Source organism: Elgaria multicarinata, chromosome 5 (genome assembly GCF_023053635.1).
Source record: "Elgaria multicarinata webbii isolate HBS135686 ecotype San Diego chromosome 5, rElgMul1.1.pri, whole genome shotgun sequence".
NCBI lineage: Eukaryota > Metazoa > Chordata > Lepidosauria > Squamata > Anguidae > Elgaria > Elgaria multicarinata.
The window spans coordinates 47,040,814-47,067,189 of NC_086175.1; the positions used below are offsets into that span (position 1 = coordinate 47,040,814).

General features: G+C 39.0%; 1 protein-coding gene across 1 annotated transcript in view; it reads right to left on the reverse strand.

Annotated features, from left to right (window-relative positions):
* Positions 1 to 1,272: 1,272 nt before the first annotated feature.
* Positions 1,273 to 26,376, reverse strand: part of GABRB3 (gamma-aminobutyric acid type A receptor subunit beta3) — a 117,154-nt gene continuing 92,050 nt past the window's right edge. The window contains exons 5-9 of the mRNA XM_063127498.1: positions 19,018 to 19,100; positions 14,561 to 14,698; positions 13,235 to 13,387; positions 11,953 to 12,197; positions 1,273 to 2,139 (exon numbers count right to left, since the gene is read on the reverse strand). Coding sequence (XP_062983568.1) covers positions 1,789 to 2,139; positions 11,953 to 12,197; positions 13,235 to 13,387; positions 14,561 to 14,698; positions 19,018 to 19,100 — 970 coding nt within the window. The 3' untranslated portion in view covers positions 1,273 to 1,788. The remainder of the gene's footprint in view (positions 2,140 to 11,952; positions 12,198 to 13,234; positions 13,388 to 14,560; positions 14,699 to 19,017; positions 19,101 to 26,376) is intronic.

The window sequence follows — 26,376 nt, forward strand, 5'->3', positions numbered from 1 at the left end:
ACAAAAGTATGATATAGCATGCGGTCACAGTAGCAAGCACTAGAAAGAAAATTTGGATAAAATATTCATATATATGCATATTATGCAAATATATCTTACATTAACCATGTTATAAGAATGTTTGGTAATGTGAATGCATTTTTCCTTAAAAGAAAATAAAAGAACATAGCTAGACTGCCTTCTGTTAAAATAACTAACCTGTGGTGTCTTCTAGGTTATCACTCAAATACCGATTTTTAAAGAAACACTGAGCTAGCAGTACCAGATCCTCCTTTTATTGGCATTCTGGAAATTTCATGATCTCCATGGTAGAGAGAAACTTAAAAGGACAAGTTTCTCTTTCCACAGAACTGAACTATGGCCTTGGTCTGCCTGTTTTCTCCCAGGCAATATGCCCTGTAACATGGAGGGTTCTAGTTAAGAATGTCAGAGAAATCTGCAATGGATTCAAATGAGTTCAGATGGCTATGAAGCCAACTTGCAGCTTCTACAACAGACCAGCTTTTTCTGAGTCACGCAGATTCCGTGGCTTGTGGACTGATTTTTCATTCCGAAGGGGTGTGTGTGTTTATGATCATTTGCATTAGCGCTAATGCATACTTCCATATTTGTTGATGCACATTAATTGCTGCATGTTAGCAATCTTCACAAGTGCGTATTGGCACTAATGTGCATTAGCGCTAATGTGAATTAGTGCAAGTAGAACAAAATTCTGATTTTAAAAATGTGTTAAGGACAGAACGAGAGATATTTGACAATCTGTGAAGCACAGACAGAATGGATTTAACATAATCTGTGCATCCCTAGTTCTAGTCTTGTCCTGCAGTAGATTTGAAAAGGGGCAGAAAGTATACCAAGGTATGGGGAAATGAATATGTCAATATTTCCCTCAGAAAGAATCTCCTCAGGTTATAGAAGCCATGCATAGGAGAGGATTTGATAACCCTGTATAAGGTAAGATCCTGAAATGTTAGTTGCAGTTCAATTTCAAACTATATTACTACAACAGTATACTGTGGTTTCTTCACCCAAACAGCCCAGTAACTGGGAGAAGGCAAAATCAAAATATCACATTATGCAATGAAGTACTTATAAGAAGGGACTCCTTTTCATTGTTGAACAGATTCTTAAGATGAATGTTTTAAAGTCCTATGAACACTAAACAAACCCATCTCTTGACCAATATTTAACTTACTACCTGTTCCTGATGTTCATTTATGGTAGGTAAAATAATATGGTAGGTAAAATAATATATGTTAACATATAGAAGAAATAAAATCAATGTGGCTCAATAATTTTAAAGTTGATATGAAATATAAATTACTTTAAAAACTTACCAGTATAAATGTATTACTTAATGAGCAGTGTAAATAACATTTTTTGCAAACAATATCACAGAATTTTGACAACATGGAATCATAATAATCTGAAAAATATTTTGATGGTCTTCTACAACACTTAGCTTTCTCAAAGCCTATTTTCAGAATACATGCCTCTCCTCAATTGTTTTAAGTTTATTTAATGTGCATTCTGTGTTAAATTGTCCATTATCATTCATAAGCAGGAGTGATTGTGTGTGTGTATATATATAGTGTACATGTGTATGCACAATGAGTATAATACACATTCTTTCACAATATATGTACACACATAAACAGGATTTTAAATATATATATGTATATATATATTATATATATAGTGTAAAAGTTCTTATGTACACATACAAAATAACAGGCAGAGTAGTATTTTGCTTGTTGAAGTCTTTTGTTTAAAAAAGTAAAAGTCAGTTTAGTTGACATAGTATAGCCAGTAGATTAAGTTGAAAAGGGAAAATGTGAAGGGAAACACCATTCTTGACCATCTGTCTATGGCGTTCACATCCGTTAGGTCTGGAATTTTTATCTTAAGCTGTGAAGACCTTCTCCGTAAATGGCTCTTCTTGGTGTGGGTGCCAGTTCTGTCCAATGTACGCCTTCCAAGGTTTTCTCGATGTGAACTCTGTTTTCTGTACTGGATCCCTGAATTGTCAAAGGATATTGTTGAATTCTGAGGATCGGAGACACTGGTAGTAACCTCATTACTTGCAACTTCATTGTGAATTTCAAGGGATGTTAGCAAAATGTTTCCATGCATGTCCACCTAGTTAGAAACAAATTCATAATGATAGGGGTTCATAACTGGTTTTAATAAATAAAACTACCATTTCATATTTGGCAAGTAGGATTTAGCCTAAGACATGCAACTTGGCCCCCATGAAAATTAATTCAATTTGTCATACCTAGTGAGGAAGGGTTTCAAATTGTACCAAAAACATAAATACAAAACATGTGGTGCCTCCAATTCTGTGGATCCTGGAACATGTGGTTAATAGTTAACGGTGGGTTAAATAGCCAATGGTTGACTATTGTGTCATCTGTCAGGCCTTTTTCACACCGTGGCTGGTTATTTGGCTGAAATGACCAATGCAAATAACCAATGCTAAGCAGAATTGTTTATTTGAACAACCATTGGTTATTGTGTTGTGTGTTGGGCACTGTTGACTATTTCAGCGCACACATTTGTTTATTTTTGAGGACTACAGAGTCCCCTGGCAAGAGCGACCAACATGGTGGCTGCCGCTCTAGTCCAGCCGGCAAAACTCACAATGGCTGATGGAGGGATGTGTCAATCAAACACACCATTGACAAATATTCAATTAGATGCAGGCCTTAATTCACACCATGGTTGATTATAATCATGTTGTGTAGGGAGTAATCAACTGTGCAGTATTAACCCACCATTGACTATTGTGTTGTTTGAACACAGCCAAAATTGTTCTAGGTATTACTGAGGATTAGGTATTACTGAATTAGGTGAACTTTGAACACTAATAGTGTTATATGAATGCTTCTTCTTCCTGTTGTTGTCATTGTTGTTTGTGGAAGACCAGCATTCCACAAACCTTTGAACTTGGGCACCATTTTTGAACTTATTCTAAGTTGTGCCTCTGCTAAATTGTGCCTCTGTTCCACACATGTGAAGACTGCTGTAAGAACATAAGAAGATCAAAGGCCAATCTAATTCAGCATCCTGTTTTGTACAGTTTCCCAACCATATCCTTAACTTTCATGAAGTTGAATACACCCTCCTACTGCACACAAATATCTGTAGTGCTAATACTTCCCTGGTATTAGAAAAGGATTAGAAGAGATAATGAGCCTGTTATTGTTTAAGATCTTATTTGGATGGCCTTCTTTGTGTCCCATCACCAAAGGAGCTTAGGTTGGTGGGACACAGAATAAGGCCTTCTTTGTGCCAGCCACCACCTGTGGAATTCTCCTTAAAGGAAGTTAGGCTGTCCCCTTCTTTGTTTTAGATATGCTGTTAGTTGCTGTTGTTGTTGTTGCTGTTGTGCATGGCTTTTTTGTCTTTTAAAGGAATTAGAGCTGCACTCTGATTTTAAGATTCTCTCCTGCTCTTAATTCTGCTGTTGATGATATTTTGAAATTTTAAAATTCTTTTTAAAGTTATCTTTTCAATTTAAAGCTTTAAATAGTTTTAAGTTTTAATTCTAAGTTGTCTCGGAGGCCTTATTTGGATGGAAAGGAAGCTCATAACATTATAAATAAATGAATAAAATGAGAACAGGGCATCTGTGGTCCCTTCCAAGAACTATGTACACTTGCACAGGGATATTTTTGCTAAAATAAAGTAGCAAAACTTACAAACCTTCCATTTTCACTGCATCCAGAATGTCATCTTGATGAGGGAGGGGTCTCTGCCAAAGGGCTTTCCGCACACCCAAATCTTAGTTGGTGGGATGGGAAATGTTCCACCTGTCTCAGAATCCTATCCTTTTCTAGAACTTTGGACTACCATTTGGGACAATGGTATAAAGCTAAAGAACATATCTGCCTTGATTACTGAGATGCATTAAAAGAAAGGTTTTGTTCCATATTCAAAATTATGTTTTATATAGTTGCACACTGCAAATCTCCTTTTGATCTCAGTGTTGTGCTCTAAAACATGGTCATTTTGAAAAGCTGTCACACTAAAGAAAATATCCACTTCTGAATGTGGTGAGGGGTCTGAGTGCTCCCCTTTCTTGGTACAGACATGGGTGCACACATACATCACAGTACACTGACCCATTCCCAGAACAGGAGGCCCATGTGTACATCCCATATTCCCATTCTTCCCTCCCTCTTGCCTGGGTACAAGTTATACAACCTAAATTTAACTGCATGCAAATTCATAGTTGATTTAAAATGAAGTCAGTTCCGTTCTGACTTTATACTGTTAGTTTTACCCTACCCAATGCCTATTTACCCTACCCTGTGCCTGTTTGCATTCTCTTCCCCTCCTTATTGTTTTATTATGATTTTATTAGAATGTAAGCCTATGCGGCAGGGTCTTGCTATTTACTGTTTTACTCTGTACAGCACCATGTACATTGATGGTGCTATATAAATAAATAAATAATAATAATAATAAAGGCAGAGTTCATAGTGAATGTTTTAATTGAGTGTGCCAGTTTAGCTAAGGGGAAAAAATTGTTTTATCCTTGATATTCGACAACCAAAGCTATATTTTAAACAACAAGCAGCTCTTGAAGATCTCATCCATGCTGGAGGTTTGCATTTATTAGAAAGCAAAGTTGTCACAGAGATTTCAATGAAATAGACATTAGGTGCCAATTTCATCTCATGAAAAGAATGATGAAACTCCCATTGATTTTAATGCCCAGGGATCTTAAAACAAGTTGATTTAGCAGATACTGACCAGGGCAGCTTTTCTTATATGATCATCCCAGCCTTATTGCCAGTTTCAATGTACTTGTTTATAGTGAAGGGTTTTTGTTTTGTTTTGTTTAGAAGGCCTAATTTGATTGTAGGTATTCATGTTGCCTAAACTTTTTCATTCCCATTTAATTCTTTACTTAATATGCCATTAATTTTAAGTGATACTTTGAAGATTCTGGAATTGCTCTCTGCAAAATACAAAGAATGCTGTATATAATTTGCATAGTGTTAAACTCATCATTTCAACATTCTTACCTTCTTTAATGTACAAGACATTTTTGGTCACCTAGAATTACTTTAAGAGGCACTTGAACTTAAACAAGAGCTCTGAGGTAGTAAACGAGGAATGTTTAGAAGTCTTTATCTGGTCTTTATTATTGGAGGATTCTTCATAAAATGGTTCCCAAAAGTTAAGTCCCAATTAGTTGTGGGAGCCTTCTGCTTGGAGTTAATATTTAGGACAAATCAAAGCAAAACAAAACAACCCAGTGTGATTTACTGGCCAGGGAACAGGACAAATAAGTAAGTCTGTGGTAGACATAACATTCCATTTGCAAGTTCTTAGTAAATGTTGCATGAAACATTTGCACATCAGCTTGCAATGCGGGGATAATATGTCCACAAGGCTGGAAGTAACATAGGTTCTGACATTGTACTTATGCAATCGTCAGTATAACTCCTCCAATCCTATGTTTATTGTTGCAGAAAGTTTTAGGATCACACCAAACCATTGTCTATCAAGGCAATTTCTTGCCACTGTAATTTTCAATCGGACTATGCTGACTAACCTCCTGCCATGTTACCATAGCTAGGGATGTGCGACGCTGGGAAATCTGTTGCATTTAAGCCTGCATTTAAGAGTGAGATGGAAGGGAATCCACAGGGCCGATCCAGGAAATAAATGATTGCGCTTCACATGCACACCAAACAGAATCCTTTGGCATCCCCAGTCATGGTCTAGCTCCTTCCTATCTCTCCTCTCTCATCTCACACTATTGCCCCGCTCGTGCTCTTCGCTCCTCTGATGCCATGTTTCTCGCCTGCCCAAGGGCCTCTACTTCCGTTGCTCGGCTTCGTCCATTTTCTTCTGCTGCCCCTTACGCCTGGAACGCTCTTCCAGAACATTTGAGAACTACAAGTTCAACCGCAGCTTTTAAAGCTCAGCTAAAAACCTTTCTTTTTCCTAAAGCTTTTAAAACTTGATTTTGTTCTGACTTTATACTGTTAGTTTTACCCTACCCAGTGCCTGTTTACCCTACCCTGTGCCTGTTTGCATTCTCTTCCCCTCCTTATTGTTTTATCATGGTTTTATTAGAATGTAAGCCTATGTGGCAGGGTCTCGCTATTTACTGTTTTACTCTGTACAGCACCATGTACATTGATGGTGCTATATAAATAATAATAATAATAATAATAATAATAATAATAATAATAATAAGGTGGTTGTGTGCAAAGTGATGGCATATCTTGAACTCTACAAAAGCCAATCTGTGCTAGTTTCAGTGTGTGAAAGAGCCTTGGCTAGCTACCATTCAGCCACCTTAAAAAACGTATCAACCTAGAATGAACTGCTACACCCTTTTGTCCACCTTTGTGAGCAGCTTCAAGATATGGTTGCAATCCCCAAAAAATTAATATGTGTGTATATATATATATATATATATATACACACACACACACACACACACACACACACACACACTCACTCACACACACACACCCTTTTATTCTCAGTGAAGGATAATGGTTTAATGTGATTTGGGAAATCACAACCTATGGATTGCTTTCCAATACCTTATAATCCAACATTTATTTTTGTTCTCAAATTGCATGTTTGTGGGGGTGATATAAGTAAACATCCACCGCATATACGATGCTTTATAACAATATGTTTTGAGGCTGAATGGTATTGAGCCATTTCCCTGAAATGACCTGCTATTCTAAGCTTTTTATCACTGCTCTATTGCACACCCATTCAAAATGTGGTTTTGACCTGATTTATGTTACCACAGCTTTGTGGAAGCTTCTTTCCTGTGATTCACTCCCATACCATTGTGATAATGTTTGGGTGGACGAACAACTGACATGGCTGCTTTTTGTGGTCCTAAAACATAACAGACTATAATGAAGATGAGAGGTAGAGTGTTAAAAGATAAATAAAAGAAGTTATTTATGACTATATAGCCTGGAACAGATTTAGGGAGTGGAGGAGAGTGCCGAGTTAATATAAATAACTACACTTGCTGTAATAAAAAATACAAACTCAGTAAACTATGAAGGTTTCTTCTAATACAAACAGTTAAGTTGATTATATCACGAGTAGGTTAGTCCAGCAAAAACTTAGCGTAAAGGTCCATATATTGTATTAGACTATGAGTGTTGTTCCTTTTATTTAATTTTAAGTTGGATGAACTTGTTTACAATGTAATATGACTTTATATATATATTACTTGAATGTCTTATAGCTCCTGACAAAGGATCTCCAGATCCGAAACATTGAACATTGTACAAGTTTGGTTGAAAGTTTTTTTGAACATTTTTTATTTTTATATTTCGGATAAAAATAAAGAAATTTCTTTTGACATTTCATAGCACCAGAGCTCTTTTTCTTATGGCCTTTTCATGGTGCTTTTCCCCTCTTTTTCCTCAACTGCTTTTTGTGACAATGTTACCTCCTCCCAGGAAGGGTGAAGAGCCCACATTATTCAGCAAATCTGTATTATTTTTTTTTTACATTCAGACGTTTCTGGAGAGCTTGGAGTGGACCATGGGAGTAAGACTCCCATGCTGCTGCTCTATTGGTGCTAAATCAGATATTACGTGATACTTACAGTTGCTGCTACTCCATGTCATCAATATGCGGATGATACCCAGCTCTACCTTTCCTTTTCATCAAACCCTGGTGAGGCAGTGGCTGTTCTGAACCAGTGCCTGGGCACGGTAATGGACTGGATGAGGGCTAACAAACTGAGACTCAATCCAGACAAGACAGAGGTACTGTTAGCGGGTGCTTCATTTGTCTGGCGAGGTGATGTTTGCCCTGTCCTGGACGGGGTTGCACTCTCCCTAAAGGATCGGGTCCGTAGTTTGGGGGTGCTCTTCGATCCAGAACTGTCACTTGAGGCACAGGTGAACTCAGTGGCGAGGAGCACCTTTTATCAGCTTAGGCTGATATACCAACTACGCCCTTATCTGGACAGAGATAGCCTAGCTACAGTTATCCATGCTCTGATAACCTCTCGTTTGGATTACTGCAATGTGTTATACGTGGGGCTGCCTTTGAAAACGGTCCGGAAGCTTCAGCTGGTACAAAACAGGGCAGCCCGTTTCCTAACAGGGACTGGCTGGCGAGATCACATTACGCCAGTCCTTTTACAACTTCATTGGCTGCCAGTCCAGGTCCGGGCCCGATTCAAAGTGCTGGTATTGACATTTAAAGCCCTAAACGGTTTGGGACCAGGTTATTTGAAGGAACGCCTCCTCCCATATGTACCTACCCGGACCTTAAGATCATCTACAGGGGCCCTTCTCCGTGAGCCCCTGCCAAAGGAAGTGAGGCAGGTGGCTACTAGGAGGAGGGCTTTCTCCGCTGTGGCACCCCGGTTGTGGAATGAGCTCCCCAGAGAGGTCCGCCTGGCACCTACACTGTACTGCTTTCGTCGCCAGCTGAAGACCTTTTTATTCACTCAGTATTTTAACACTTAATTTTAACTTAAATTTAAATTATACTGTTTTAACTCTGTATTTTAATCTTATATCAATTTTGCTGTGTGGTTTTATCCTGGTTGTGCTTTTTATACTGTATTTTGTATTTGTGTTTTTAACCTGTTGGTTGTTTTATTATGGTTTTAATTTTTGTGAACCGCCCAGGGAGCTTTGGCTATTGGGCGGTATAAAAATGTAATAAATAAATAAATAAATAAATAAATAAATAAATAAATAAATGTCTCTTGCCCTCTCTTCCACAAAACTTCTAGATAAAGGTATACCCTGTTCTTGTAATTCTTAGCTAGTTAAGTGTGGTGGCAAAGCACAGAATGATGACATCAGATCATATATTATATTTACCTGGGAATTCTATGGACCAGTTATTACATATATCTTGTAACATCTATTTAAGGCTTCAGTTGCATGTGAATATTTCTCTGTGATCACTGAACATTCATTTTCAACAGACACAAAAATATGCCAGATGCTAGTTTTGTTCACTTCCAGCCTGAACACTTCAGGAATGAACTGTCTTCCCATAATCGTTGATGAAACACTATTTGTGACAGTGTACATTTAGCTTGATTTCCATTCATGAATATATTAGAGAGAGAAACAGACATTAAATGTTCAAACTAATCACTACTATGCTTGTACACTTGTCATTTAATCCCCCTTTCTACCTTGAGGGACTCCTGACTACGGATGGGAGAACCAGAGATGTTCAAGTTCACCAAAATTCTCCAAACTTCACATCGAAGCTCAGTTTGGCTCATTTTCGTTTGTGACATTTTATTTGGTTCATTCAAACAGGAAAAACGAATGTTTTGGAGGGAGAAAATGCACATTTATGTGCACTTTCAAAAGCACACACTTTCTCCGCAATTGACTTAAGTGTGAAAATGCTTTTTAAAAATGCATATTGCAATGTGTATATTTTAAAATAAATAAATAAATAATACAGAATGTTCAAACACAATAGCAAGTTTGGAAATGTGTGAACTTTTTTTTATTAAATAAATGCACTCCTGTTTGCATTTGGGGTCGCAAAGGGATAAGTTCACATGATTGCAAACTGAAACAAAATTTTCATACATCCCTACTCTTGACCTGTCCAAACAATTTAAAGGTTAGATGTCTCTGAACACCCACAACAGATAACTGCCCCATCTAGAATACAGATTTCAGAATTTCCCTAAACAGTTTCCCATCTTAAATTTAAATAAGCATCGAGCTGGGGTTTGGACTCGATGGCTTTACAGGCCCCTTCCAACTCTACTATTCTATGATTCTATGAACCTCCCTGTAGTTTTAAAACCCCTTCTTTCTTTTATGGCCACCAAGTCAGTGCCACTTGGAGTAGTTTATATTACTTTGAGAAAGACTGATTGCAAAATTAAAGAAAATATTTTGTTTTGTTTTTAAACAAAATGAACTGTAAAGACTATAAAAGATGATAGGAAAGAGTATGAAAAAACAAAAGCCAGAAAATCTCAAGTACACCCCATCTGAATTAAGCATAAGGATAACTGTTACCTCTTCCTTTAGTGCATGGGCTGAGGCACCTCCTCACCCAAAATGAATAGCCAGTGGTAGTTAAGCACTTCTCCACTCCTGATTGATCCCACAAACTAATTCCCCACAAATTAATCTCCCATGACTTACATCACATACTTAATTGTTCTCTTTCTCCCACCGTGAGCACTTCTCCTGTAAGAAGGAATATCCCCCAAACTCTCTAAGAGTGGGGACCAGGAGTGTACATCACAAATAATCTCTTGAATTCAGAGGCAAATTCATAAAGGAAGGCTGTATACTAGCACCCCGACAAAATTTTCCCTACAAATTATATAGAGCAGGAAATGATTGTTGTTTCTTTTTCTTTTTTCTTTTGAATGGGTAGGCATTTTATTTTTCTAGCATACAAAAATACAATAGCAAACAACAAACAACAGAAAATCCCTGCATCTCCCATTCTTATCTTCTAAGAAAAACAGGCAACAGTGTTTCAGCAGCTCCATGACATATTTTCCCTTCTATCCATTAACTTTAAAGAAATGGTGGCAGTGTAGAAAGTAGTAGTGCAGTTTAACACTTAACAAAATCCATTCCACACTGAATTAGTTAGTTCCCTTCCTTGGAGACATGCCAAACGTAGTTGGGGCAACAAAAATTGCATTAAGTGACAGTGATGGAAGGAGAAATTCCCAGGTCTGTATATTCTTCACTAGTATATTTTATTTGTGATATCATAGTTTGAGAATTTGCAGCCACCCGGAAGTATGTTTTCCAGTAGCTCCATAAATTCTCACTCTGGTCCTTTTTGTTTTATATTTAGATCCATTTCAATTGGGCTTCCGGCCTGGTTTTGAAATTGCAGCTGCCTTGTTTGTCCTGGGGGATGACCTTTGCTAAGAGAAGGACCCTGTTGATTCTCTTGGACCTCTCAGCAGCTTCTGAGACCATCGACCATGATATCCTTCTGGATAGGTTGACTGGATTTGGAGTGAGGTGGTTTGGCTTCTACTTGGATGGCCAATTCCAAAAGGTGGTGCTGGGGAACTTTGCTCTTTGCCTTGGCATCTATGCTATTGGATACCACAGGGCTCTATTTTATTCCTCATGCTGTTTAACATCTACATAAAACTGCTGGGGGAGGTCATCTAGAGGTTTGGGATGAGGTGTCATCAATATGCGGATGATGCCCCGCTCTACCTCTCTTTTTTCATAAAATCCAGGTGAGGTAGAGGCTATTCTGAATCAGTGCCTGAACATAGTAATGGATAGGATGAGCATAAGAACATAAGAAGTGCCCTGATGCTGGATCAGACCAAGGGTCCATCTAGTCCAACACTCTGTTCACACAGGGGCCAACCAGCCATTGGAAAACTGATGATGAAAACAGAGAAACAAAAAAAGAGAAGGAGGTGGCCCAAAGTTGTTCGTCATCAGTTTTCCACAACCCCACAGTCACCTCTGCATAGCATATTCTCCATCCTGTCCTCATGGTTTATCTGCTTTGGGAGAATGAGAATTTCACTGGCACTTTCTGCTTCTTTAGGGAGGATGTGGTGTTAAGGCTTGTGAGCCTTAACTCCCAATTTCCCTGCTTTTTGGTGCTTGGTTGAAAACTGTAGAGCCTTAACGTTGTTTTGTAAACTGTAGGATTTTTGTTAACTGTATGTTTTTTGTTTAATGATTGTATTTTATGCTGTATTTTTATTTTTTTGTGTACTGCCCAGAGAGCTTTGGCTCTTCGTTGATATAGAAATGTAATAAATAAAATAATTAAAAATATATGACTAAGAGTATATTGATAAAAGGAGATGGCTGTGGCCGTGGTTTCTACATAAGCCAATGATGCAACCCGACATGCAAGGTAATTATACTTAATCCTACTGATATGAATTGTAGAATGGAGCTGAAAAGGAGATAGATCTGTAGATGATGTGAGGAATCTTACCCGGTTGCTTTCAAATTTACAGCGATCATTGTTTGCTTTGGCTGTCTTTTCAGCAAGTTTCTTCTGCCTTTGAGGGCCTTTCCCAAAGAAGATGTAGTTGACAAAGGCATATTCTAGTAAGGCCAAGAAGACAAATACAAAGCAGCCCATAAGGTACATGTCAATGGCTTTGACGTAGGGAATCTTAGGCAAAGTCTCTCTGAGATGAGTGTTGATAGTTGTCATAGTAAGCACAGTTGTAATACCTAAAAATGGGAAGAAAGGCAAGTACATTAAGAACTTTCATGGATTACTTCCCTTTTCTAGGAGCTTTTAAGTGTTGTGAGTGAGTCAATGAAACTGACAGAAGAGGGGAAACTATTTAATTATTTATTTAAATTTAAATGTATATCTTGCCTTTTCCTCCAAAGAGTAGCACGGCTCTGTAAAGTTTACAGTAATGTTTTTTCCCCTAACAACTCTTGGATGTCTGACTTATTATGATAAAAGTGATTTGAAATAGGGAAGTAATAACCTCTGTATTTACGGTTGAAGGCTTTGCTCCAAAAATACCAACACATTATTTGCTATAAAACTGATTTTGCTAAGCTAAAAGCTTGTCAAAGTTGTGATATGTGAAATTACTTTAAAAAAGACACAGGGTGAAAAGAGACAGAAAGGCAAGCTAAAATGGGGATTCCCTCTGAAATCCCTTAAGCATATAGAATTGACATAGCTCAGTGGTTTTCGAACTGTGTTCCCAGAAATCCTAGAATTCCTTGGAAACCTATCAGTGGACACTCAATAATAAGACCGGTAATGGTGTACAAACTTCCCTGAAAGACAGATGTCCAATCTCTACCCCTCCCACCCCCACCCACACTATCATCAAATGTACATTGAAGTCTATTCTAGGGCACAGTTAACACTGAGGAATGATAAAGCCAGCAGGCCTAGCAAGAGTCCTATGTATCCTATATGTGAGCCTTAGAACACTTCATATCCACTACAAGGCACAGGCATTCTGCTGCAGGCAAGTTGATATAAAACAGTTCCTTGAAGCAAGCTCTGCCCCTGCACACAACTGATTCAATCATACCAGAATTTTGTTCTATTTGGTGAACTCAAATGAGAGACTTTATAATGGTTATTAACCACTGAGGGATGAATTAATGGTTTTGAATCCCCCAAGATGATCTTGGCATACATGATCTTTGATTATGAACAAGTTACAAGCTCTTGCAATCTATATTTGATATGACTTATTAAATAATGTCCCACTCATCCTCATTTCATTTCATACCAAGAGCAACTCTTGCTGCTGATGCATCATAATTGATCCAGAATGACACCCATGATAAAATGGTAATCAGTATTGATGGCATGTAGGTCTGAAGAATAAAATATCCAATATTCCTCTTCAACTTAAAACTCAATGACAATCTTGGATAGGCACCTATCAGAAAGGGAGGGAAATACACAGGTTTTAGTTACAAGTTTTCTCCAATATAAATATTGATGACACTAATAAGACAGAATAATTTTACCTTGTATAGAAAAACACACACATGTGATAGACTGTTTTGATATCTATAGAACTCTGAATGAACTATAGTGCATTCACGTTGAAATTAATGTGTATTAGCAAAAATCTCTTTCTTGTGAACAAAGATCTGGTAGTCAATCTTTTGGTATTTTGTGAAGAAAATAGACAAAGTTAATTTAGAATTACCACTCAGTCCTTAAATAGCACTGTAAAATGTTTCCCCCCCTTTAAATCAATAGACATTCCCTTGTTACTTTGTTTACCAATTAGCATGATTAACACTCACAGGCAATACTCCCAAAATCTTTTAATCAGGAGAATTCAGGACACAGAATGTGCATTAGAAAGCTGCAAAGTTCTTGCTGTAGAATTCAATCAACTTCTGTGCTTTAAGTATTGATACTGTTCTCATTTTCAACAACCCCTTATTATTACTGCAATCCCAAATTTTCCAGTCTGCAGGATCCATCAGTTGCAGCATCTTTACATAGTTTGGTGAGGGGGTAATTATTTTTTGTTATTCATTAAAAACATTTCTATGCTGTTTTATATTATAAAATATCCAAAGTGGTGTAAAGATAAAATAATACAATACAAATGATAAAGCACAGAACAATTCATAATAAAAATACAGTGTCCAATCTGGTCCTAGCTACTGCAGCCAGGTTTCCAGTGACAGTGATGGATCTAGGAGTACCCCAAGTTTATGTACCAGCTTCTTCACAGATTCATGCTCTTAGAGCACATGTTTTCATGCCAAAGTTCAATCCTTGGAATCTCTACTTAAAAGGATTTTCCTAGAATGCCATCGTGTCCATGGAAGTCTTGGTCCAACCAATTTTTCCAGCCCCCACAGTGGTTTTGGGTGCTAAGCTTTATATCCTTTTCTCCAGAGCACCAGAAACACATGGAACATAATCACTTATCCTTTGTTACAGCAACTGTAACAATGAAGTGCCTCCTTTTTTGAAACTACGAACAGGTTACCAAACTTTAGTCATTTCTATGGTCAGATGAAGGAAAAAAGGGGGCATATACAAGAGAGTGAATAAAGTGGGAAATCCACAACGTAAGAAGACTTGCCTGTGGCAAAGACAACATTTCTGGATACCAGTTTGTATTCCACAATAGAAAACTGAGGAAGCTCAATTCTCTCCACTCCAGTAACTGCATTATCCCCACCTCTCCAGTAAAATTCTATGTCATCTGTTGTATATCCATCTGTAAACAAAGTACATGCTTTAGCATCTTGGGTAATGCTTTCCCCCACAATTTTTTGTTTGCTAATATTCACAAGGAAAAAAAACCCAAGAAAAAATCTGGGGTGTCAAAATATAATATTGAGAGTTGCAAAATTCTTTGTTATTCGTCCCTGCCATAAATTTGTTTGAGTCTTCACTGATCCCTAAAGAAGAGCATCAAACCCACCCTCTCTTCCAGTGAAGTAGGGTATGACTTCCCATGTGAATTCCCAAACATATTTTGTTAATTAATAATGCAATATATCAATCAGGACTTCTGTTTCTCAGGAACCATAAAAACAAGCCATGGGCCCTATTAGCCCCTGATTTAGTTTCTTTTCCTCAGATCTGCCAGAAACATCTGTCAACTCCCTGGATGAGAACTGCTGCCCATCAGATCTGTCATCTAGTTTTGGTTTTGTTTGTTTATATTTAGAAGGGCAAACCATCAAACCCACCCTCTCAATTCAATTCAATTCTTTTTATTACAGTCAACAGACCAATAAAACATATGAAAACACATAATAAATATTTAAAATACATGGAATTAAAACAGAGTATGATTGCATGAAGCCTCCTTAAAGTTCTGTACTAGAAGCCAAAGGAAGTCCTGCTCCTCATTCCCTGCAAGGGGAAAGGGCAAAGTTGGCTGTGCACTTGGCTGGCGTTTGCAGAAGCTCCTGCAGGTTTTGGCCAGTCAATTTCAATTCCTTTTATTACAGTCAACAGACCAATAAAACATAATAAATATTTAAAATACATGAAATTAAAACAGAGTATGATTACATGAGCCTCCTTAAAGTTCTGTGCTAGAAGCAAAGGAAAATCCTGCCACCATAACTGATCCGGTAAGGATTGCGTGATTAAGAAATTTAGCAACTTGTTCAGTGGTATGCTTATCTTGACCCTGTAAAAGGACCGACATAAGGGTCACGGACGATCGTCCAGGTAATCGTTGCGTGAAAGGATGGATAACCCTCTCTCTTGGCTTCATACTAAGAAATCATTTTATTTTTATTTATTTTATTATTGCATTTATATCCCACCTTTTTTCCTCCCAAGAAACCCAAGGCAGCGTACATAATCCTCAACCTCTTCTTTTTATCCTCACAACAACAGCCCTGTGAGGTGGGTTGGGCTGAGAGTCTGTGACAGGCCCAAAGTCACCCAGTGGGCTTCCATAGCTGAGTGGGGACTAGAACCCAGATCGCCCGACTCCCAGTCCGACACTTTAACCACTACACCACACTGGCTCTTATACGGTAATGAAGTTTTTACAAGAACTAATAGATACATATCATATGGTTGTTCCTGGCCACCTGTGAAGAGTTTGCATAACACATTTAAAGATACAGCTAGTAAAAAATGAGACAGGGGTTCTTTTTAGGAACACTTTCACTCCTGTGAAAAGTAGTACACTTTTCAGCAATTCAGATTAAAGGCAGGAAACATCATCCGATCTCCGAATTAGTGCTGTACTGAAATTTTCGCTATGAATTTTTTTGACCATTTGTAGGGAGGGGTAAAAAGAATTTCTTTCAAATTTGTCAGAGAAATTCTCTGTGGCAGGGTAGTTTAATGCTTACCCATTGAGGAACTGTTAAAGAATGGTTGAAAAGTGTGTGTGTGTGTGTATGTGTTTGAGCTTCTTCCTTTAAGCTGTTTTAGGCAATTACCCAAACCCCCACTTCCTTCTAGAAAGCCCCTATGAGGAAGTGTATATGCCAATAGCGATTGTGGCTGGAGGCTTGGGGTTGCTTGTAAAACACCTCAAAGGAAGAACACACACACTTTGTCCATTCTTTAACAGCTCCTCAACAGGTAAACATTAAACTATCCTGCCAAAGAGAATTTCTCTGGTAAACTCACTCGCTATGAAAGTTGAACAAAATATGCCCTATGCCCATGAAAGAGGGAGAAAAAGAGCTGCCTCTTTCGCAGGAGGCAAAAGGTTTCACGAAAATGGCGAGCTGGGGTTGGAACAGCAGTACTCTGAATTATCTGTGTAATATTATTCTATAGCCAAATATGATTGGCTACATGGCATCATCACAGAGTCATGATATCATCATGCTGAGAATACAGTCCCTGATTGGCTGGGATCATGTAAAATCTGTAAAAAACGCCTGTAAAAAACCACAACAGAAATAAGGGGAGACTAACAGAACTAATTATCAAACAGCATAAAGCCCTTAAACAAAGGGTGGAAGGTCAGATGTGTTTTTGATTTGGGCGGGGGGCACACCAGGCAGAAGTCTACTTTTGTAGCAAATTATTTGCAGGCAGACTCTTTCTATTAAGAAAGTTCTGCTTAGAATGGTGGAGTCACAAAGGGTCTTATGGTTCAGTTTTCTACAGTTTGGGATCAAAATTGAAACAAAATCAGGACTACTGGAAATGATGCCTGAAAAGCAGGTCACTCCCCGCCCCGCTACAAGTGCACTCTGCACTGAAAACAAGATGAAAGGACTATAATGGTCTTCTCTGCCAAGAATGCAACCGGTGCTGGGAGCAGTGGCATCCTGGCTGAAGTGATTGGATGCAAAATAATATTCAACCCCCTTTAAAAATGCCAGATATGTACCCTACAGCACAACTACTTCAACAACGAAAGTAGTGTGAGAAATGTCTAATTCTGTAGGGGGGGAAATCAGGAGAAGGTTTTAGCAATGCTACGAGACGAATTTGAGACAGATGGCCTAGTTCTCTCCTTGAAATCCATGGCAAAATTCCCATTAACTTCAACAGGACTGGGAGTAGGCCAAGTGTAATTTACACAAAAGAGTTCATTAGTGTATATTGATATTTTATGTATGTAGAAATTCCCTGTACCCACCACATTGTAGGAGAAAGGGTGGGGGCTTTTCCAACACAAATTTAAATGATATGAACACTCCAATTACAAAAACAACGAGATTGGAAAGGGAGATTCTACTTGTTATGTGGAACTGAATTTCTAATCATAAGTAGGTCTATCTGACAGCCCAGGGGGGGCATATCAAGATCACTCATCCATAATAAAGTAAACTGAAAGCAAATTGAATCTCAGTGCTTGCTTTCTTCAAAGTGAATCTGATTAAAACATGAACACTAGTTCTCTTGTGTTGTAGATAAGCATCTAGTCATTGCTCTTGCCTAATCAGACTGGCATTTCAGTTTTTCATGCCTTTCAGTTTCATTTTTTTCCACAACAGATTGCAAATCATGTGATTTTTCCATATAAAAATTGAAAAAGTTACCTCCAATATTTTTAAGAGGAAAAAAGTAAAATGGGCATAAGCCAGACAAAGTTAAGTCCTTAATGGGACTATTATTATTATTATTATTATTATTATTATTATTATTATTATTATTATTATTATTATTATTAAAAACATTTCCTGGCCACCTTTCAGGGCAGAAGCCCTCACAAGGTGGTTTACAACAATAAAATACATTAAATTCTAAAAAAAAAAACCCACAATAAAATATTACAAATATTAAAAGCAATAAAACATCAGTTAAAACAATAAAATCAATAATAAAACCAGCAGGAACAACATAGCAGCAATAATAACAATAACAGCAAAAACAATACTCATCATGGGAAGGCCATTGTTAAATAAAATGCTTTTAAGGCCTTCTTGAAAAAATCCTTAATGGGATCTTAATGAAAGACATATATGCACATGCTTAAACTTCCCGTTTACAAAAATTGAAGTTGCAAGTGCTTAACTTTGTGTGGATCATATATAGTATTAACAAATTGGTATTTTGTCCTAGGTTATGCTACCCAGTGTTGGGCCCAGGTTTGTGGGGATGGGATGGGGTGGGGTGGGTTTTGGGTAAGATGTCCTCTCCCTCAGTAGCCCCAGTCTTTTTTAGCTTCATGGCTGCTGCCCAGTTGTTCACCCGGTTGTTCTGGATCCAATCTGCAACACTGCCCAGAAGAAGAATGCAAAGCAAATGGATGCTCCTCCTCCTTCTCCTTGTTTCTGTTATTGTTCAGTCGTTTGGAGAGGACAGCTGAACAGTCAGCAAAGCAAGGAGGAGGAATAGCAGGGGGCTCTGGGGTTTGGCAATGGATCCCCATTGGGGTGTGAGCTGAGGCAGATGCCCTACAATGCTGACCTTTGATGCTTGCCCTGACCCTACCCTGAGGCTTCAGGACATGGTATGAGTGAGTATAAGAAACCAACCCAATAAATAACTGAATAATAAATTATGTTTAAAATTAATAAATACATTAAAATTATTATTTTGTGCAAAATACTGCACCTGACTGAAATTAGTAAAACAAGCATCTGTATAATTACATACAGCTCTCTATTTCCAGTGTACAATTCTGCTCATCTAATGGGTATCTTCTCAAGTCCATCATGCAAGCTGCAGTGGTTGTGATCCTGAAACAGAACACAACAAGAGCAATATTATAGAACCATAAGACAATATCACCTTAAATCAAAATCATATATATTTTTAGGGGAAAAAGAAGTGGTAAATAACAAGTTTATAATTAGATAGCTCTTCCTTCACTGGGGCTTAATGTCTGTCTTTGTGTACAACCAAATACAACTCAGACAAATGGATGGGAAGTTTTAATTACTTATTCATTAAAAAACGTACTCTGTCATAGGTTCAAGATAAATTGCAAAGCACAAAATACAATACTAATAAAAAACTATCGTCCTTAGTGTAGGAGCAATGCATATTTACTTATAGTATATTATACACAGACAGACACACATACATACAAGATGGTTTACATTTAAAACAAATCATACAGAACAATTAAAAGCAGCTAGATAAAATTTCAAGCTAAACAAGATGATTCAATAGCAGATTATCAAATAAGTAGGAGATTGTCAAAGGCAAGTCGTAAAATGTTTTGCCATTTTGGAAAGCAGTCAATGAAGGGGCTACAGGCACTTCCCACAGGAGTGCATTCTATATTGTTGGGAGAACTACTGAAGAGCACATTCCACATGGTTGCACTAACATTTTTGTGAAAGTCAGTCTGGCATCAACAAAAGTTGGAACTCTAAGCGCAACCTTTCTGGCAGATCTCAAATGACTGGGATATTCATACATTCACTGATGCATGGAATAATCACCACAAGACTGAAAAGAGGTCCTTCTCGCCTCACTCGCAGCATGCAAATAAACAGGCAGTAGATGTGGCATTATAGGAAATGGGCTTCAGTGTGTAACTATATGAAGTCCTCATTCTCTGGGATGCCCAAGTTTCTTCAGCTCCTGAGTTTGAGATTCTCACAGCAATCCCATTCTCTACAATGATCTGTAACTCTACCTGTGTACGTGCTGAAGAAAGCAGAAGCAGGGACCTCTTAAGCCCTATGCGAATTGCTGCACCCACTCTAGGAAGGTCTTCCCCCTTAGCACATAATAACAATGTAACAAACAAAACATTACATTGTAAAAAAGATGACCAAACAGCATCAGCGTCAGAGAGTTAAACAACTGCAGTGACATCTGTTTTATGAGATCGTGGGCTTGTACTTTCACTTTTGCTTGCTATCGTTATATCAATTTTTGTTTTTTAAATGGCTGAAAGCCTCCTGGGGGTGGAGTCTATTGAAGCCAAAAAGCAGATTAAAAATATTTTAATAAACAAACAAGTTTGCAACCATAATGAAATGATCATAGGATTGATTGATGATCATAGTACATTCAGGTCCTAGTAATGCATGATAGAGAACATAAGAACATAAGTGTCATGCTAGATCAGACCAAGGGTCCATCTAGTCCAGCACTCTGTTCACACAGTGGCCAACCACCTGTTGACCAGACCCCACAACTAGGTCATGAGTGCAACAGCACTCTCCCATCCATGTTTTCCAGCAACTGATGTATGCAGGCTTACTGCCTCGGATACCAGAGGTAGCACATAGCCATCAGGACTAATACTCGTCGAAAGCCTTCTCCAACCCCCCTTTTAAAACCATCCAAATTTGGTGGTCATCACTGCATCTTATGGTAGTGAATTCCATAGTTTAACTATGCACTGTGTGAAGAAGTGCATCTGTGAACCGCCCAGAGAGCTTGTGAACCGCCCAGAGAGCTTCAGCTATTGGGCGGTATAAAAATGTAATAAATAAATAAATAAATAAATAAATATAAATAAGTACTTCCTAGACAGTATTTGAAGGGCCATAGGATGCTGAGAATTTCCTCTTCTGAGGCCATAGACAGATCCATGGTGGCTTCCTTTCCCAAGATCAGGCCTCAGGAAGAGAAAGAAGAGTAATGGGTGGTGCTGGCGCTGGGTGCTGGTGGGGTGGGCAGGGGAGAAGCCATGGATCCTCCAGATCTAATGACATCTCCACTCTTGTTGCCTCCCTGAGGACTGAGGCCTTTGCTAGACCACGGGTTAGCCTGGGGTGAACCCTGGGCTCGCCCCTGTGCATCCAGATGACACACAGGGGATCCCGGGCTCAGGCAGGGGTCAACCCTGCCTGTCCCCGGGGTAACGGGCACCACTTTTGGCCCGGTATTTCCACAGTCCTGGGCTGAGCCTGGGACTGCAGAAGGTCTAGCCCATTCCGGGGCTTTTCCCAGCTACACCGCTTACTCGCACATAGCCAGGAGAAGCCGCGCACGGGGCACAGGAAGAGATTGGGGCCAGGGGCAGGGGGAGAGATCGGAGCTGGAGGAGAGATCAGGGGGGTGGAGATTGGAGCCAGGGAGATCTGGGGGAGATCAGAGCTGGGGGGAGGAGATCAGGCAGGGGGAGCGGAGAGAATGTTTTTTTAAAAAAAACAACAACACACAACTTGCCTAAGCACACAAGTGTTCGTGCGCATCTGGCCTTTTAAATACAAAAAAAATGGCGGACATGATGGGGCTTTCCTTTAGCCTATTGCGTCTGACGTCTAGATTAGAGTGACAGCCCACGGTAGCTGTTCTGTGGGCTCGCCCCTCCTGCTGCTCGGATTAAGATCTAGCAAAGATCTAGCAAAGGCCTGAGTGTGAGTTATAGGCCCCATCTAAGACAAAATGTGCCAAAGGAGGACCAAGAAGCTAACCCCTCCCTTCTGCTATTCCTCCTGCTGGGCTCTGGCCAATAGGGCTTAAGATATTTAGCCTAGATATCTATAAAGATTGCACCCTTAACCATAATAATAATAATAATAATAATAATAATAATAATAATAATAATAATAATAATATGTGTGTGTGTGTGTGTGTGTGTGTGTGTGTGTGTGTGTGTGTGTTTGTGGTATTCTTGCTCTGTATATCAAAGGGGCAGAGAATCAAATAAGCTGGAACACCTAGAGATCTACTCACAGTAAAAACATCAGTCTCGGTAATTTAGGCCTGGGATTATACTGTTGCCCTCTACACACGCACACACAAAACTCTGAAGATTTCTGAAGGATTCACATTACAGAATGCAGAGGCAGGGGAGAGAATAAACAAAACTCATATAAGTACTGGAATAGCTTCTGAAGAGTGTCTCTGCAGCTGGTCTGTGGCTTCAGGGAAGAGTTACTTTTTACCAACCATCTGCCAGTGCCCAGCTAATTCCCCAGGCAAGGTGCTCCGGACTATTTACTATAGGGAGACTATATTTCTCTAATATGACAGCAGCAGCTGTGACTTAACATGTGCAACTAACACCAAATCACCCCCACCCCTTGCAAAGCATGGCACCTTAAATGGATGGGCAATCAAACTCCTTTTTTTTTAAAAAAAAATCACCATCTTGGTAATTGCTAAATTTATGCAAACTTAAAGATTAATTAGGAAAGTAAATTATTTTTGCAAACCATTCAACTTTAGTGGGAATGCAGCAGACGAACTAAAATCTAAGTTTTTTAAATTTCTATCAACATCAACTGGACAACTGGATTTATTCTGCCATGAAATCTTATGACAGAATAAATTTCTTAATCATTTGGTGCCACAGGACTTGATTGTTGTTGTTGTTTTTAAAAAAGGATAAATGTAAAATGATTTGCTCCATTAAGCCAAGATGGTTCTTAGCCCTTAACCTGCCTTTGCACACCTTTTAAAAGGGTTGTCATATTTAAATGCAAGTCGGGTAGATAGAAAGTAAAAATATATGTAAGTAAACATAGTTTAAACAGATACAATCCTTCCTTCTGAAGGTGCTACAGCTTTGTGAGGAAGAATCATAGTCCTATTTTTTTTTAAAAAAAATATTGCATAGCTTGGACGAAAAGGAATCTTCAAATAAGGTATAGTTCGCCCCACTGCATTCAATAGCCTTACTCTCAGATAAGGGGGTATAGGATTGCAGCCTTAGGGTGCAATCCTATGCATGTTTAGGCAGAAAAAAGTCCTACAACTCCTAGCATGGGGCATGCTGGGAGTTGAATGACTTTTTTCTGTCTAAACATGCATGGGATTGAACCATTACTTACATTAATATAACTATTGTGAAACCTAATGTGTTGCTGTATTTGTGTACTCAGAAATAATTCTAATTTAAAGGGGATTTACTCTACAGTAAATGTGGCTAGGACTTTGTTGTTATACATGAATAACAACACATAAATGCTCATCACTTCTGGACTGCACTTTCAGGTGATGAGTTGTATGTGTGAAACAGTCACCACATAAAGTTTAGAGGTGGGATTTTGTCCAGGAAAACATAGGTCATAATAAATTTGTTGGTCTTTAAGGTGCCACAAGACTATTTGTTGCTTTCACATAATTTTTCACAACATATTATTGGAAGCAATTTACTGGATCACATTATGTCTTGAATAACAAACATCAAGCACTTGTGAAAATTATCACTTAATATAGCAAGTTCATGTGCATTCCAGCTCCATAAAACATTTCCATTTCAAGCAATACACAGTGGAAGCTCATGTTTACTCAGAAGTAAGCTTCATTAAAACTTACTTCCAGGAAAGTGTTTATAGGATTGAAGCCACAGTCACCTATAATTTCATACTGGATATACTACATGTCCTTCATTTCACATCTGGATAAATAGTATTCCCCCTCCCTCTGAGTGCAACCTCTGCAAGTTTTCATCTGATGATGCTCACAAGTACATGGATGTAGTCAGCCACTGTTTAAAATCTGAGGTTTAAATACTTACAGCCTGAGTGGCACATTTTTACTAAAGGGTGTCATGGCACAAGGGAAGGATGTCCTCCACCTATTTTCATCTCAGCACTAAATTAGTTTAAATGACTGAGATGAAGACCTGTGTAAATCTAACAAAAAAGTTTACAGTTGATATGTGAAATTTAGCTGAAATCCCCACCCCTAATAATAGTTAATGTTAAAGAAAAAAATTTTTTTTGGGGGGGAGGGAGAATTCACATGCTTCCATGCCTATCTTGACTGTGTATAGTCCAGCAACACAGACATTTTGGGAGGCTACTAATTGTGTAGTTTGGCTCAGCGGCTATGAATGAATGACTTATAATGTTAATGTTATGGAATTTTACTCTGTTTTACAGGGGCATATGGGGTTGATTTTGGTATTTGCTTCATAGCTCTACAAAGCTATAAATATATTTTTAAAAGCAAATACATCTGGGAGTCAGCTTGTGTTTGCCTCATATTGTGTCCATTTCTGGAGTTCATGTGAGTTTTCTCTTTGAAAATGTGCAAGCTTCTACATTTATGGAAAGCCATGTGTTCTGCAGTTTGACATCTCATCCATAACACTTATGATCACGGTAACTGCCTTAAAATGGGGTGAAGAGGGAGGAGTGGAAGAAAATGATATAGACAATTAGAACCTATGCAATTTCCATTTTTGTGTACTACATCTCATATTTTTAAATACAGATAGGTGTATGGATCCTACAAATATGCTTAAGAGGCTTCTGGGTTTTTAAAAGATTATTTCTCTATAAGCATAAAATCTACAACAGAGTGATAAGTCCTCAAAATATGTAGAGAATCAACTGCAAAAACTCACCAATGGTTTTAATCAGGCTCCAACCCTTTCCTTATCCACAAGCTAAATAAGTTTATAAAGATCACCATTTCTCAACTTCTGAACTCCAACTGTCACATGGGAATAACAGGAAACTATCTCACAGGGTTGTCGTGGAGAATGAATAAGGTAAACATTGTACTGTATGTTACTCCACACTCTTAAAAGGACAATGTAAAATTTTGTTAATCTAATCCATCAAATCTCCTAATCAGGATGATTTCTGTTTTACAGGCACCTGTAAATTCCTGTCATGAATTTTATCTCTTGTAGAATTTGGCAATCCATTACAATTACAATGCTAATTGAGTCTCCAGACATTGCTAAAGAAGTGCTTCCATGTGAATGGAGTGTTATTTCCATGCTCAACAGGCAATACTTGCAGTGTTTGAAGGGAACTTGTATTCAGGTAATGTATTGGCTGAAAGCTGCTGTATGTAAGTGTTCACAATACAGTCTGGTACTATTTGGATTAATATTATTAGTTACACACTTAGACATATACAACAAACTTGGGGCTTTGCTAGACCTGCCGGTATAAGCCGGCAGGGAGGCGGGGCGACGGCGCGCTGACGTTAGCTCGCGCGCCCGGGGCTTCCAGACGCCGGACACGCAGGGACCTCGCGATCCCTGCAGCGTCCACCATTTTTTTTCAGTTTAAAGGGGCCATGTGTGGCCCGAAGACTGCAGAGAAGGTAAGGGTTTTTTTAAAATTTAGCCCCCCCACCCGCTGCTGATCCCTCCCCATAGGCCCCTGCCTGCTCGCTCGTCCTCCCCGCATCCGCCATCCCCGATCCTGTCCCCGATCTTCTCCCCCCCTTCCTCGGCAGCCCCATCCCCGATCTTTGCCCCCCCTCCCTCGGCAGCCCCATCCCCGATCTTTGCCCCCTCCCTTGCCATCGTCGATGTCCAGCTTCCCCCCCTCTCTCCTGGTGGGTCCGGCCTTCCCCCTGCCCCTCTCCCCCCCTTGGGATCTCCCCCGGCCAATGGGCACAGCGCTCAGCGCTGTGGCCAGTCCGCGGCTTTCTGCGGCTACTCGCGAGTAAGCGAGTAGCCGCAAAAAGCCATGGAAGTAGCTAGACGTTTCGCAGCTCCGGCCTGAGGCCGGGGCTGTGAAAAAGGCGCGCCATAAGCGACTTTGCTTATGGCGCGTTAGGGGAGGAATCCTGGCGCGGGATTCCCCTGTGCGTCATCTGGACACACAGCAGGGAAACCGGCCCACAAAGCGCGCTAAGGCCTTGTCTAGGGAGGCCCTTGATCTTGTTGAAAATAGTTTGAAGTAAATGCCCCTGAGCAGCTTTAATTTCCACAGAAGTACTGGTAATTGACATCTACTCGACACATTAAATAAAATTCTGACGCTACAGAGCAAGTAGAATTTAAATGAAATTAACTCTTACAATTAGAAGATCACATGTAAGCATTTATTTGCTTTGAGCAATTTATCTCCAGAGCTTGTGTTTATTTGTTGGATTTACATTAGAGTTTGACATGATACGTTCAACTTCATGTTGGGTAATTACTCAGCGGCTGCTTGGCTTTGTTCAATATACAAACTGCTTCTACTGCTGTCTTCGTGACATTATAGAAATGAGTATAGAAGCAACGAAAGATTGTTTATATTTTATCCGGGGATGTTTTGTGTGCAGGAATGACAGTATCATTACTTTCATTAAGATGGAATGTATTTTCCATACACTTTGTTCCTTTTGCAAACAATAACCCTAGTA